The 15,767-nt window shown below is 40.8% G+C and overlaps 2 protein-coding genes and 1 pseudogene across 2 annotated transcripts; 1 reads left to right on the plus strand and 2 right to left on the minus strand.

Moving 5' to 3' along the window:
• The first annotated feature begins 4,142 nt into the window (after nt 1–4,142).
• Nucleotides 4,143–5,833, plus strand: LOC144521309 (UDP-glucuronosyltransferase 2B20 pseudogene; annotated as a pseudogene).
• A 2,106-nt stretch (nt 5,834–7,939) lies between these two features.
• On the minus strand, nt 7,940–9,179 carry LOC144521310 (P2Y purinoceptor 1-like). The gene has a single exon (XM_078255836.1). It carries the CDS (start codon nt 9,124–9,126, stop codon nt 8,122–8,124), a length of 1,005 nt encoding a protein of 334 aa, XP_078111962.1. The 5' UTR covers nt 9,127–9,179; the 3' UTR covers nt 7,940–8,121.
• A 3,961-nt stretch (nt 9,180–13,140) lies between these two features.
• LOC144521312 (P2Y purinoceptor 1-like) lies at nt 13,141–14,480 on the minus strand. Its single transcript, XM_078255839.1, has one exon. It carries the CDS (start codon nt 14,223–14,225, stop codon nt 13,221–13,223), a length of 1,005 nt encoding a protein of 334 aa, XP_078111965.1. The 5' UTR covers nt 14,226–14,480; the 3' UTR covers nt 13,141–13,220.
• Between the last annotated feature and the right edge of the window lie 1,287 nt (nt 14,481–15,767).

Raw genomic sequence — 15,767 nt, forward strand, 5'->3', positions numbered from 1 at the left:
GAGACTCGACTTGGGCTTCCAAAAATCATATCCATTCGGCGTTTGGTGCAGAATAGCAGAAAAGTTGGAACAGGGGAAAAACGGGGGGAGTGTTTAGAGAGGAACTCCACATAGTTACATTTGTTTGCATTAACAGGCAAGAACAGGCTAAATGGTTTAGTCAGGGACATGTAGTAGTTGTACATTAACTTCACCAGCAGCTCAGCAGGACTGTTCATTAATAACATCCAACACTGGATTCTCTTGGCTGCAGAGGTGAGAAGCTATTTTACCACCAAATGGCGTGTTGCTCGCACGGTGCAAAATTAACCTTTTGTCCACCAGCCAAACAGCTAGTGATTGTTCAAATTTTACCAGCCACTCAGTAGACTACCATTGGTTTTTTTGGCTGGTGTGTGAAGCAAATCTACCGGCCACTTGCATATTTTACCCGCATTTGACTAGTGAATGGTGCTAATTCTCTACCCTGGCTGCATGGGTTTTCAGTTTTTACCTTTTTATGGACAAGGGTTTTTTTTTATCTTAAGTTTGTTCAGAGGAGTTTCAGCACAGTAATGCCATTACATAAGCATGCCTGCAGACTTAGAATTTTTACTGTAACAACTGCTGCTAAGAAAGACTTTACTTGCATAGAAAGATTAAAAGCCACAAATGGAATTTTTTTTTCAAAACTTTCATGCCCTACTTCACTTGACATTTAATCTCAAATGACATGTCATTCAGGTGCATCTATGGTTTTCCTGTAGCCTGTGTACTGCATTTTGCAATGGTGTGTGGTTGTGCCCTACATTAAAATTTAAAGATGGGGTGATTTTTTTTCTGACAAATCAACCAGACAAGACTTTGAGACCAGATTAATCACATATTACATTCGGGTACTGCAATGTTTGTTATGTTACATCTATTGGCTTTTATTTTAGTCTAATAATTATAATATTTTACATTATAACTTGCTGTGCACACTGTAAAGACTTTGCAACACAACTTCATGCTTAGATAGAACAGGGCACTGATGCATGACAGTTCCATGTTTCAATTCTATAAGGACTTTGACTTAATTGGTACTAAACATTACTTAACAGTTCCAGGACAAATAACCGACTGAGACACTGGACATGTAGCACATGGTCCAGATTTAGAAAAGACAGGCGGAAGACTGAACATAAACAAAGCAAACATTGATTAAAAGTCAAATTTGTAGATGTAGAGTAGTTGCAAACATTTGAGAATGCCATGAGTCATTGGCAGGGCAAAAAAACATGAGCCAAAACATTGATTTTCTTTTGAAGTCACCCCTGTAAGGTTTAAAACAGACGCACATAGTTCACGTTTGTCAAATGTTTGCCAAAGAGCCTATTGTCCTACTTATAAACATGGAAAGGGAAGCAAGAAAAATATGAATTTGACAAAAACACAAGGACTGAACACTTCTTCATCAATAATGTAATTACATTAATTTGTCACCTTTATTGAAAGTCCACTAATCAATTATTTTCATATTATCAATTAATCAACGTGAGATATAACCCAACTCTGCAGCTCTACCGGGTTTTTATTCTCTTTTGCTCAGTGGTTTGTTTCCAGCAGTGGGAGAAAGCTGTTTAAGTATACAGATTCTGAGCTATCAGAGTTGGAAAGTGCTATGGTCTCGGCCAAATCTCTTAAGGGGCTGATTTCAAAGATTCATTCTTTACTGCTGTACTACTTTTGTTAGGCTACTCTAGCTTTCTTTCTTCATGGAAACCGGCTTCCTCGGTAGCCTAGCTAATATCAGTCCTCCGCTGCCGCCGTAGCCTACCACCAACTACAGGGAACAAAGTATAACTATTGCAATGCGATGCAAGGGTAGTTTTATTTCTAACATGATTCTATCAACACAGACATTTACATCGATAGTCTGGCGTTATAATGTATTTGCCTCGGGTGTACTGTGGAGTGGATAAAACTGTTTTTAATGGCAGGCTAGCAGTTACTGTTGACTTGCGCTAGCCTAGCACCAGCGAACTCTGCAACTGCAAGGACTGGATGAAACGTGTTGAAAACGGTCTCCACCGATTAATAACACACTGGCTAACTTGGAGAGTTATGAGGTCCTATGTCCACAATTCTGAACGATTGAAGCCCCCCAAAAGTTATCACACACTAGCTAGTAACGTGTGAGGAAAGTTAGCAAGCTAGCAAAGTACAGATAATAGCAGCTTCAAATCATAGGGTCAAACATTCAGTATTCATTTCAGACTGAAACAACTCAAGAATAGCTTCATCTGCTGCAACACTAGCAAAATAGAAAAGAGTACAAACTTACATCTGAACGGGCAACTATATTGAAAAGAAACACGACGCAATCTCGGGATTTCTTACGTAAATTGGCACGTAATTGGTACGTAACTAACGTAAACACACTAACCTACACAGTCTCCGTAGCGTGAGGAATTCACAACAGTAACGAGTAACGATGCAGCACATAAAAATATCTATCGGAGTAAAAGTATTAAACTCATCGAAAAATATGTACTCAAGTAAAAGTGGAAGTAGGAGAAAAAAATAATACTCCAGTAGAGTATAGATACAGCCTTTAGTACTTAAGTAGAGTAGTGAAGTAGTTCTACTGCTACATATACAGCTCTGATATCGTCTCTTCTCCCTTTGGAGAAACTGACTTATGACCTGGAGACTTTGGAGACCACTGCATTCCTTCCTGCAGAGACTCTGACTTCACTGTGTTTGGTTTAATCTGTATGTACTTTTTTTCCCATACTTCTTTGAACTTAGTTTGAAGACAATGCAGCGTCTGCTGTTCGTTTTGGGTGGGATTTTTCTGTTGTATGTATGTATGTGTATATATATATATATATAGGGGTGTCACGATTCTCCAAATCCTCGATTTGATTACATTTTCGATTCTAAGGTCATGGTTCTCAGTCCGCTAACTTGTTGCTCTCCCTAATATAACCAATATAAGCTGCTCTGTTTAGGCTACAAAACGTGCATGCATGCTGAAATTCAACCGTGCGGTTTTGTCTGGTTTAAGCTATAAACAGAGGAAAACTCCGCTAGCTGCTAGGCTAATGTGCAATGGTAAAACACAGAATATGGTACACGCACATAGCAGAGCTTGCAAACAGTGGCTTTCTTTTGTCGACAACGCAAACGTTGTCAACATAACTCACTGGAAATCCAAAATACTTCCACACTGGCGACTTCAGTGAAAGAGGAGGGGGTTCTAGTTCTGTCGAGGAGGTTGACTTGCAGCACTTTTTCCGCTTGACAAGACGACCGGGCGTGACATGGGGGGCGTGGCAGCATCGAAGAGTCCATTTGTTTTATTCGAAATTCGAGATTGCGACTTAATTCCTGTCGATTTTGTTTTAAAATCAAAACCATGACACCCTTTATATATATATGTACAGTACATATACTTTTTTTTCTGGTGTTGGTGTGTCTGTTAAATGAATAAATAAAGTATAAAGGTTCTGATAAAACCGCTGTATGCTACCTACCTAGCACCAAATTGCAGAAAAAAAGTTAGTTAGTTAGTTACTAGCTATAGTTAAAAATCTAGAAAGCAATTTTTTTCCTCAGACGTTGCTGGAGACCAAAACAACAAAAAGTTTTACAGTATTAATTCATTTCTCTTTTTGTCCACTCAATTCTGTGTGGGTTCGTCACTATGAGCCTCTTTTACATTACATGTAGTAATTTGACCTGTTGACAATCAAGAAAACTCATTGCAATAATGCTTATTTCCACCTTATTCATGGCCACATGATACCTTGAGTGAAATATAGGCATGTCATTTGTTGTTGTTCTTTAACTGAACTGGCATCTGCAAGACTCCGAAATATGCCACAGGTGTCTTCCCTTAGAGATTTATTGAAATAAACCCAGCCTCTCACACCCTAAATGAGATTGGTGCAGTTTTTTTAAGAGTGTATATTATATTAACAATTGTAAGGTTGCCCAAAAAAAAACTCCAAATGAATGCTGATGTTCCTCCATGTGTGCTATTTGTATAAATGGTCGATTGTTTGCCGACAACTTAAAAACTTTTTAAGATGATAATATGCAGAGTTCTACTGCAGCTTGAGCACTATGTGAATGCAAATATTTGTTGAGTAAAGTTCTGTTTCTCTTCTACAGTGATGGGGTCATATCCAGCCCTGGCGTCAGTCTCTGCTGTTTTCAGCTACTCTGTCCTCCAGCTGTGATGGTGGAAAAGTATTGGTTTTACCCTTATAGATGGGAGCCACTGGCTTAACATGAAAATCCTGGTGGAAGCGCTTCATTCTCAGGGCCATCAAATCACTGTACTACGTTCCTCCACCAGCTGGCACGTTTCCGAATTCCCGCCCCATTACACCTCCATCACCATCACCCAGGAGCAGTCCCAAAACTTAGAGAGCCAAGACTTCATGACCTCTTTTTTGAAGAGGTCAATAGAGATCCGTCGGAATAAAGGCTCACTATGGGCGTTTCTGGACTTCTATAGCAACCTTTTCAACATGATGGGGGAGAACCAGATTGTTGTGGCAAAAATGGTTGTCAGCATCTTTGAGAATAAGACACTGACTAAGGAGCTGAAGGAAACTAGATATGATCTTTTTCTGACTGACCCCCTGCGTTTCCAGGCGGAGTGCTGTTGGCACACTATCTCCAGCTTCCCTTGGTTTTCAATGTGTGCTGGCTTTTTCAATGGAGAGGCCCACTTCGCCATCGCTCCTTCTCCTCTGTCCTATGTCCCTGAATTGTTCACTGACCACTCTGACAAGATGGACTTTTTTCCAAAGAATCCATAATATAATCCGTCATAGCATGTTGGTTTACATGTGCCACTATGTCTCAAATCCGCCTTACCAGGATGTGTGTGATCATTACTTTGGACCCGATGTCAGCGCCATGTCTCTAATCCAGGGAGCTGATCTATGGCTAATGCGGGTTGACTTTGCATTTGAGTTCCTCGTCCCAACCATGCCCAATGTCGTCTACATTGGAGGGTTCCAGGGTAAGCCCTCCAAGCCTCTTCCATCAGATTTAGAGGATTTTATGCAGAGTTCCGGTGAACATGGGGTGGTCGCCATGACTCTTGGTACCATGCTGAGCAACCTTGGCCCTCGAAATATCGGAAATTGTCGCCTCATCATTTGCCAATCTCCCTCAGAAGGTCGTGTGGAGACACGTTGGGAAAAGACCCATCACTCTGGGAAACAACACCATACTAGTTGAAGGGCTGCCTCAAAATGACATACTAGGTCACCCTAAAAACCAAGGTTTTTGTCACGCATGGGGGGTACTAATGGAATTTACGAGGCCATCTACCACAGTGTCCCAGTTCTGGGCATTCCTCTCATCTTTGACCAGTACGACAACATGGTACGTCTGAAGTCACGGGAGTAGCTGAGATTGCTGAAGTGACAACCTTGGATGTTGAGTCTCTGACAAGTACCCTGAAGAATATTATAGACCCAGAAAAGCCATACAAACAGAATATGCTCAAACTGTCACGGCTTCATCATGACAAACCAATGAAACCCCTAGACAGTGCCATTTTCTGGATGGAGTTCGTCATGAGGCACAAGGGAGCGGCACATCTGCGCACTGAGTCATATCAGATAGCCATAGTCAGATGGCACACCTATCACTGTCTCGATGTGATGGCAGTCTTTGTAGGACTTGGTTTGCTGATCATCGCATTAGTTTGTGTTTCCTGTAGATGTCTCTATTGGATGTTTGATAAGGACCAAGAAGTCCATATCCAAGTCCAAGAATGAATAGATAACCTCATAATGAAGCAACCTGGAGACTGTTGAAACGAGTGAGGTCAGAATTAAATAGGATTTATTGCCAAGTAACACTTACAAGGAGCGAGCTGATATGACATTACGTGCGTACGAGGCAAAACTCCGCATCAGCTCAAACATGTCACTGACGTTACCACTTAACGTTACTTTACTTACCCCTTCTCCATCACATTTATTCCTTGGCAACATGTTGCGCATCTCCCTGTGACAGGTGCCTCTTGTATAGCAGCTCCTCCAACTTTTTAGAAACACCAGCTAGCAGGGCCCAGTTTCTAAACTTCTTTTTAGGAAGGAACACTGTTGTTGCCAATTTGGTCTTTGTTTGTGGTGTGACTGATTCACCTCTAGTCTCTAATCTTTTAGATGAATTTAAATAAAAAGGTTGATGACTGATCATATTATCATTTTCAAAACATTCAAAACTGTTACTGTTATTTCTGTTTTAAAAGGCAGCAATACATAACACATAATCTGGTGTTCATGTGATTTCATACATTAGCAGTAAAATTAATTAATGCAAAAAGTGTATTAAAAGTTCATTAAAAAGAGTGCAAAAGAGAGGATGGACCAACAACAAATGAATAATCGTCCTAGACATAAGCCTACTTCTTCAGGAAGTGGCAGGTTCTTTATGAAAAATAGCTTTTCTGAATTCTCACAAGAAAGTCAGTTCCTTGTTACGAGAGTAGTAAGTTAGAGCGAGAATGGCACATGCGTTGACTAAGTGACATCAGCAAGTGTGTTGCTAACCAAGGAGAGCGAGCTGGCAGTGAGAATACCTGTAGCTACTTAGCACTGATTAATTGGAACACACAATTGGTTTGGTGAGCTCATTAAGCCTTGAACTTCATAGACAGCTGCATCCAATCATGAGAAAAGGTATTTAAGGTGGCCAATTGCAAGTTGTTGTTCTCTTTGACTCTCATCTGAAGAGTGGCAACATGGGGGGCCTCAAAACAACGCTCAAATGACCTGAAAACAAAGATTGTTCAACATTGTGGTTTAGGGAAGGCTACAAAAAAGCTATCGCAGAGATGTAAGCTGTCAGTGTCCACTGTGAGGAACATAGTGAGGAATGGAAGTTCTTGTTAAGGCCACAAGTGGCAGGCCAAGTAAAATATCAGAGAGGCTAAGGCGAAGGATGGTGAGAACGGTCAAAAACAGCCCACAGATCACCTCCAAAGACCTACAACATCATCCTGCTGCAGATGGTGTCACTGTGCATCATTCAACAATTCAGCGCACTTTGCATAAGGAGAACTGTACGGGAGAGTGATGTGGAAGAAGCCTTTTCTGTAGACACGCCACAAACCAAGTCGCTTGAGGTATGCAAACGCAAATCTGGACAAGCCAGCTTCATTTTGGAATAAGGTGCTGTGGACTGATGAAACAAAGATTGAGTTATTTGGTCGTAACAAGGGGTGTTATGCATGGCGGCAAAAGAACACAGCTGAAAGTTACGCCGGGGCTGGATATTTCAACAAGACGACACAAAACACTGCTCAAAATCTACCCGGGCATTTATGCAGAGGAACAAGTACAATGTTCTGGAATGGCCATCCCAGTCCCCAGACCTGAATATCATTGAAAATCTGTGGGATGATTTGAAGCGGGCTGTCCATGCTCGGCAACCATCAAACTGAACTGGAGACGTTTTGTAAGGAGGAATGGTCCAAAATACCTTCATCCAGAATCCAGACACTCATTAGAGGCTATAGGAAGCATCTAGAGGTTGTTATTTTTGCAAAAGGAGGCTCTACTACATATTGATTTGTGATTTTTTTTTTTTTTTTTTTTTTTCTGTTGGGGTGCCCAGATTTATGCACCGGTCTAATTTTGTTATGATGCATATTGCACATTTTCTGTTAATCCAATACACCTCATTTCACTACTGAACTATTACTCCATGTCCATCAGTTATTTGATAGATCAAAATGAAATTGCTGATCCAAACACTCAATTATTTATAAATGAAATTCATGGAAATTGTCAGAGGTGCCCAAATGTTTTCATACGACTGTATGTATAAATATAGTTATAGGTCAATAGTGACCATGCATGGTTCTGGGCTGCGTTCACCAATTGGCCTACATTATTATGTCCTTATTTCAGTTTTGAAAGAAAACTGACACATCAAGAGCTGTGGTTTACCTTCACTTTTTTTTATGTGGTAATCACCTCATGAAACAGAAAGATCACAGCACAGCATGTACAGCAAAAAAACTTTTAGGCAAAGAAAGCAACTCATAAGAGAAAAAAAAGAATTTCATTTACATTGTAATCAGTTATATCAGCTATATATTTATTACTATAACAGCTCATGTTAAAATCCTAACTCTTGTTGAACCTCATCTGCAGTTTGAGACACAGGCACACAGCCGGAGTTTGACAGAAACAACTGGCTGAACATTGGACGAGCTTGCTGGAGCAGCTGTCTGAGCTGAGCAGGAATATCTTCATTTCCATGGAGGTAAACCAGAGGGTTGAGAGCACTGTTCAGACACACAAGGCCACGACTTATCTGATGAGCAATGTAGACTCCATTAGACCATTCACGGCATATCTTCTGTTTTTGCAGAACTCTTGACCAGAGGTTGAGGTTCTTCAGTACATGATAGGGGATGTAACAAACAGAGAAGAGAAGAATCACGATGAACAACAACTTCAAACATCTCTGTTTCAGTACCTTGTCAGTGGTATTTGTGCGGCAGAGAACGACAATCACATGTCCATAGCAGCCCAGTGTGATGAGCAATGGGATACAAAACCCAGTGAGTGTCCATCCAAGGCTGTATTTCAGGTAATCATCCACAGATCTCTTATTGGTAGTATCATAACATTTCCCAGACTTGTTTCCAAATGTTTTGCTGTAGAGCATGTCTGGAAGACTTTGAACGCTCACCAAGAACCAAACCATGACTGAGATCCCCACAGAGTGAGTGACAGTTATTCTTCCCATCACTCTCATTGGATGGACAATAGCCAGGTACCTGTACACACTTATACAAGTAAGGAACCCGATGCTGCCATATAAATTCAGGTTGAAACAGAATCGTGTTATCTTGCAGAATGTGTCTCCAAAGATCCACGTGCTCTTCATAAAGTAGTACACCACTAAAAAGGGGAGTGTGAGCAGGTACAAAATATCAGCTAGTCCGAGGTTGAGAACAAAGACATTAACGATACCCAGTTTCTTCCATTTCTGCAACAAAGGCTTCATTCCCCATCCATTAGCTAACAGACCGATGATGAAGACTAAGATGTAAACAGGAGGCAGGAATCTGTGTTCAAAGTCAAAGTTGACGCGAGTACAGGAGGATTTATTCATTCTGTCTTCTGAAAAGAAATGAGTTCCTCTGTGGCTGGCTTATGAGATGTGAAACATAATATGAACTACTCTTTGCTTAAAAAAAACAACTTCCGCCCTGTGGTGAGACCACAGGGCTGCAGACAGTGGCGGCTTGTGATGCATATACAAAACAGTACTTTAAAACTGGGCAAAACAACCACCACATCTTAAATAACTATGTATTTAAGAAGAGCAAGACAATACAAACATAAGAAGATAGTGATACTGACTGAGTTTTTTTTAACTATAGCCTCCCACCCACTACCAAAAAGCAAGCAAGCAACTACTTGAACATACATTTTGCTCTCCTTTCCTTCTGGCCAACAAATTTCTCAGTGACTCTCTGATTAAAATCAGTCATCTCAGTAACAAGTCTCTTTTCCGTGGACAGCATGGCCAGTGCATTCAGCCTCTCCTGGGTCATGGTGTTTCTGAGAAAAGCTTTTATTCTTTTCAAGGTTGAGAAGCACCTCTCAGCTTTAGCCGTGGTCACGGGTGACAGTGAGAGTGACAGTTTTGGAAAGGACTTCAAGATTATTTTCCATAAACAGCTGGAATAGCTCCACAGCACCACGGCAGGCTTTGAACTCTTCCTTGCTGTAGATGAGACTGAGCTCTGTCTTCACTTCACTTGTCTGGACGTCGTTGATTCTTTTTTCTCTTGTAACAGACAACATACAGTCCAGAAGCTTGTTCTGTATAGTTTTTAACGTTCCCATAAATACGCTGTCAAGGTGCTTCTTTCAAAGCTCCATCAAGAGAGGCAACAAAATCCACCAACCTTTATTATTATTTGGTTATCTGAGCTCTCACTCACATCATGGCCAGGTATAGCCAACTCAAAGGCTCCACAAGATTTTCACATTATAAATAATTCACATTATTCTGGACAGAATGTCGATTTTTTTTGTGTCATCTCTTCGTTGTGCCTTCTAATGCCAATCCTGTAGCCTTTATCTAGTTGTTCAGCAATGCTAACTCCAGGATTTCCACTGGATGCGGTACGTCTGCGGACCGGCTCCGCTGCGGAACGGCTGCGTGCTCCGCCGTCCGTCAATACCCACCAGGTCCGGATTTGTTGTGGCACGGCTGCGGCCATGACTGACAGCTGTAGTCACGAGGACCCACAATATCTCGCAAATTCACGTAGAATAGAACCACAAAACCAACAACAGTTTGTTTCCATCCAGAGGAGTAGAGGGGAAACAACTCTGTGCTGTGTTTTCAAGGTGTAGTGCAGGGAAATATGATCCGCCGTGAGCACGGTGTATTTTATTTAGAAACTTAACCGGATTTTTATTTTGTTTCTGTGCTCGACTTCCTGTCCCGCACTATCTGCCCTGTGCTGAATTGCTGCGGAGCTCTCCGGCGTCCGGCAAAAATAGAAGCTCTGCGTATCTGCTCCGGAGGGCTGCGGACCGCCGGAGCTGTGCCAGAGTCGGAACGCAGCCGTTCCGCAGTCAGTGGAAATACACACATTGACTTTAATGGAAACCCAGTGACTCCGCCGACGTTCCGGAGCGGATCCGCAGACGTTACTTCTCGTTACTTATAGCTTCATGCTATTATCAAGATGGCTGTGGCTACTTTCATGACATTTGCATTTTTCAGAGACATGTTTTAGGTCTCTTACCCGCGTTGTTGTCCACAAAACCTCAGTACCGACACTTAAAATAAAAAGACAAGGAAAGCAAAAAAAAACAAAATGTCAGCATTGCTAACATCACATCCAGCCAACCAACTCCGGTGAAGCCCCGGGCGTAGCTTCGTCCTCGGTCACTGGCCTGCTGCTGGATTTGTAAATCGGGTTGGTCCAGTCCTCTATCCTCTTTTTTTCTTCCAGCCAACGTCTTGTGAAAGTTTTTTTTTTTTGTAAATCAGTGGCATAATTTGGTTTAACTGCTGCCATTATCTCTACGAAAGTGATTTGTGCGATTGTCAGCTTGCAAGGTTTTGGCTCAGTGACGGTATCACCTGCGCGAGTAGCGGTCAAGAATGTAAAGTTGAATGACAGGTGTCGAGAATCAATCAAATTGCATAAAATAACATGTATCCAACTCTGATTCGCCAGGAGGAAAATCTTTAGGAAACCAATTAGAGACCAGATTCAGGTCACATGCTTGACGAAGGTTTAAGGACTTACATAGACATTCATTTGTCCAGCGTCCCTGCTCATGAAACTGCATGAAACATATTGAAACATAGAAAATAGTTAACCGATTAAAGCCAGTTTTTATTTAATGGTGAGGTTCTTACTACCAGCAGGCACATTGTATGAGTAAACTAATTTATTTTTTATTTTTATTTAATTTTTATATAATTTTTGTGTTTTGAAATGTGCTGTAGGTAAGACTTATAAAACTAACTTTGTCATATTTGCTGAAACTGACCCTATGTTCCAGTAGAACTACATGAAGCAGGTCATTTAAAAAAGAAAAACCGGCTCCTCTGGCTCCACCTACAGCCTGTAGTGCGATTTGCAAAGATCCACAGCTCACTGTTCAGATGCACCAATCAGGGGCAGGGGTGTTGTGTAACGAGCCTACGGGCGCGTCATGTAGTGGGCCAGCACCATGCATGGTCCGTAGGCTCACCGCTGCTCCTCAGTCAGAAGTGACTGCAGCGGCTGCAAGAGAGAAAGACCTCACGCTCCAGAGTCTTATACAGAAAGGCTCTATAATTGTTGCTAGTTGCTTTTTTGAAGAAAAAATAAAAGTTGCTAAGGGGTCTGAAAAGTTTCTCTAAGAGACTCGTACAAAAGAGTGTGACATCTTTTGCGAATGCGGGATCTGCACCCAGAGAATTTGGCCCACCCATGAGAGAGAGGCATCATGGCTTTCAAACGAGCAAAGTGGCAGTTGGTCAAGGCCACACCCCCACTCTCCACCTTGCAGTTTTTTTGTGGCCTAATTAGATCAGAAATCTTTAGAATCAACAAGCTGTTCAGATTTGGCTCCCCATCCTGTCACATGCAGGTTCGTGGGAAGATACCGCCCCGAATAAACTTGTCATCTAGTGCCATCATCAGGACAATCTTTTATTTGTTCACTTTGGTTTATGACCAAACCGATGATGACATTCCTGTCATCCTCACATGCAGTTTGTGTTAACACTAAACTAAGATGTGCAAGCATTTAGCTCAAAGCACAGCTGGGCCTAAGTGCAGCCTCACGGAGATGAAACAGGATGGCTGTAGACTCTTTGTCTTGTTACAACATTTGCTCTAACTCTTGTTTATGGTGTCTTATTCTTTTCCTGATTTGTCATCACCACCATTGAATTTGTTGTACAATACTGTTTTCCTGAACCCATGCTTTATCAAAATGTAAGTAAGCTCACTAAAGTTGGAGGGATTTTGCACAACTATGCTGATAGCTGTTAATCTGTGTTGTTTTCACATTGTGCTTGATCATACCAATATTGACACGAGTCTGCCGTTATTCTTTTCGTTTTTCTTCCTTTGCTACCCTTTGATGTGCAGTTGCAGTCAGTGAAGCTCATACAATTTGCACCCTGTTTATTTTTACACTTTCACACTATGAACTTCCTGTTTCAATCCAAAGAGATAATGCATAGCACTGAGCCCCCGATCACAAAACATGGTCCCGTTCTCTCAGCAAACCTTTCTGAAAGTGAACAGTGACATTTTCAAATAATAATAATCATAAATGAAATTCCTTTTTTTTAATGAGTCTTTTTGACCGTGTTAATAGCAATATGACCATAAAATAGACCCAGAACAAGATGCAATACAATAATTCAATTTCATTCACATATTAGACAATTCGACCAGTAGAACTTGACTAGGGGTGAGACGCATGACAGCTTTACGAGCTTGCTGGAGCAGCTGTCTGAGCTGAGCAGGAATATCTTCATTTCCATGGAGGTAAACCAGAGGGTTGAGAGCACTGTTCAGACACACAAGGCCAAACAAAGATCACAGCACAGCATGTACAGCAAAAAAACTTTTAGGCAAAGAAAGCAACTCATAAGAGAGAGAAAAAAAAAAGAGAATTTAATTTACATTGTAATCAGTTATATCAGCTATATATTTATTTCTATAACAGCTCATGTTAAAATCCTAACTCTTGTTGAACTTCATCTGCAGTTTGAGACACAGGCACACAGCCGGAGTTTGACAGAAACAACTGGCTGAACATCAGACGAGCTTGCTGGAGCAGCTGTCTGAGCTTAGCAGGAATATCTTCATTTCCATGGAGGTAAACCAGAGGGTTGAGAGCACTGTTCAGACACACAAGGCCACGACTTATCTGATGAGCAATGTAGACTCCATTAGACCATTCACGGCATATCTTCTGTTTTTGCAGAACTCTTGACCAGAGGTTGAGGTTCTTCAGTACATGATAGGGGATGTAACAAACAGAGAAGAGAAGAATCACGATGAACAACAACTTCAAACATCTCTGTTTCAGTACCTTATCAGTGGTATTTGTGCGGCAGAGAACGACAATCACATGTCCATAGCAGCCCAGTGTGATGAGCAATGGGATACAAAACCCAGTGAGTGTCCATCCAAGGCTGTATTTCAGGTAATCATCCACATAGATGTTAAAGGTGGTATCGAAGCATTTCTCAGACTTGTTTCCAAATGTTTTGCTGTAGAGCATGTCTGGAAGACTTTGAACGCTCACCAAGAACCAAACCATGACTGAGATCCCCACAGAGTGAGTGACAGTTATTCTTCCCATCACTCTCATTGGATAGACAATAGCCAGGTACCTGTACACACTTATACAAGTAAGGAACCCGATGCTGCCATATAAATTCAGGTTGAAACAGGATCGTGTTATCTTGCAGAATGTGTCTCCAAAGATCCACGTGCTCTTCATAAAGTAGTACACCACCAAAAAGGGGAGTGTGAGCAGGTACAAAATATCAGCTAGTCCGAGGTTGAGAACAAACACATTAACGATACCCAATTTCTTCCATTTCTGCAGCAAAGACTTCAATCCCCATCCATTAGCTAACAGACCGATGATGAAGACTAAGATGTAAACAGGTGGCAGGAATCTGCCTGTAAAGTCAAATCTGATATCTTGACAAGATGCGTTCGCCATTGTCTTCTCGACAGTTAGTACAGTTCCTTCTCTTGCCGGGTGTGAGATAGAATAGATAGAAACAGAATCAAAGGATCTATTTTTCAGAGAACACTTCCTTTTCTATGCCTCACCCTTGCCATGTGTTTGATTTCCTGCACATGCTGGCTTCCAGGAAACAACATAGGTTAGCTGGTTTGTCAGATTATTTTTAATTAAAAATATAAAATGAAAAGTCATCTAAGGGAATCCATGCTGAGCCCAAGTAACAGCTTACACTACAATTAAAGGTTTATATAAGCTTGTGCTGCCCTACATGTAGATTTACTTTCCTTTTCTGACTCATCTGACAAAACCTTATTAGAAATAGAAACTGAATGTTTAGCTCTATTTAGTAACCTATGCTTTTAATTAGCACCATTTCTAATGTGAGAGTTTTAAACATTTAGGGTATGCCTATTATAGTTCTGTGTCATGAACCCCTAATAAGTAGCCAGCTTGTAGTCATTCAGATAAATTATAATTTATCTGAAATCTTGATATAATTATATCAAGATAAAGAAGTTTTTACAGAAATAAAATAAAATGTTTACACTTTATAGTTTGCAGTTTGTGTATTACACGCCTTTTGCTTGCAGGTAACCTATTACAGTGACAAGAGGTGTCAGATTTCGTTCTCTAAATACGTTATTTGGTTAGAAACTAAGGTTTGCCACTTCCTGTGGTAAGGTACTTTCTGTTGCAGCTGCTCAACAGTGAGCTGATGGTATCTTGATACTGTATGTTATCGATAATATTACAGGGATTGTTTATTATAATCCTTTTGTAATATCCTATTGTAAAAAGGCATCGGATTGTATCTGTCCCTATTCAAATAAACAAAAAAAAAAAAAAAAAAGAAATAAAGCTATAGCAATGCCCTCATCCCCAGCAGTAGAGTATTTTGTCCACAAGATGTCAGGATGTCTCATCTGGAGTGACTGAGGCACAGTGCATGCTTATGTGCAGAATTGTACAGACATCAAAAACAAAAATCCATTAATAGTAATACTAGTCTTTCATTTGGCTTAATTTGTTTTATGATATACCAAAAATGACTTCTGTGGTGCTGTGCATTTCTGTAAGCATAACATTTAACAGTTCATTTACAAAAGGAAGAAGCGCACTGCACAGCAGTTATTGATGAATGAAGTGAAATGTTGGGAAAGGCTCTAGTATGTACAGCATGACTATAGTACGGTGGCCCTGAAGTGCAAATCACAACAGCAAATAGAAAAACGCAACAGCAAATCATAAAACACAACGGCAAATAGGAAAACACGACAGCAAATAAGAAAACACGACAGCAAATAGGAAAACACGACAGCAAACAGGAAAACACGACAGCAAATATGAAAACACTTCAACAAATATGAAAACACACCTTTTCCGATAGAAGTTAATGCCGTTTTGTTTTCATATTTGCTGTCGTGTTTTCCTATTTGCTGTCGTGTTTTCACGTTTGCTGTCGTGTTTTCCTATTTGCTGTCGTGTTTTCCTATTTGCTGTTGTGTTTTCCTATTT

The sequence above is a fragment of the Sander vitreus genome, chromosome 7, assembly GCF_031162955.1.
Source record: "Sander vitreus isolate 19-12246 chromosome 7, sanVit1, whole genome shotgun sequence".
In the NCBI taxonomy this organism is placed as follows: domain Eukaryota; kingdom Metazoa; phylum Chordata; class Actinopteri; order Perciformes; family Percidae; genus Sander; species Sander vitreus.

What these genes read in the sequence shown, in the direction of transcription:
- LOC144521310 (XM_078255836.1), bottom strand. Translation starts at nt 9,126, where the DNA reads ATGAATAAATCCTCCTGTACTCGCGTCAACTTTGACTTTGAACACAGA.
- LOC144521312 (XM_078255839.1), bottom strand. Translation starts at nt 14,225, where the DNA reads ATGGCGAACGCATCTTGTCAAGATATCAGATTTGACTTTACAGGCAGA.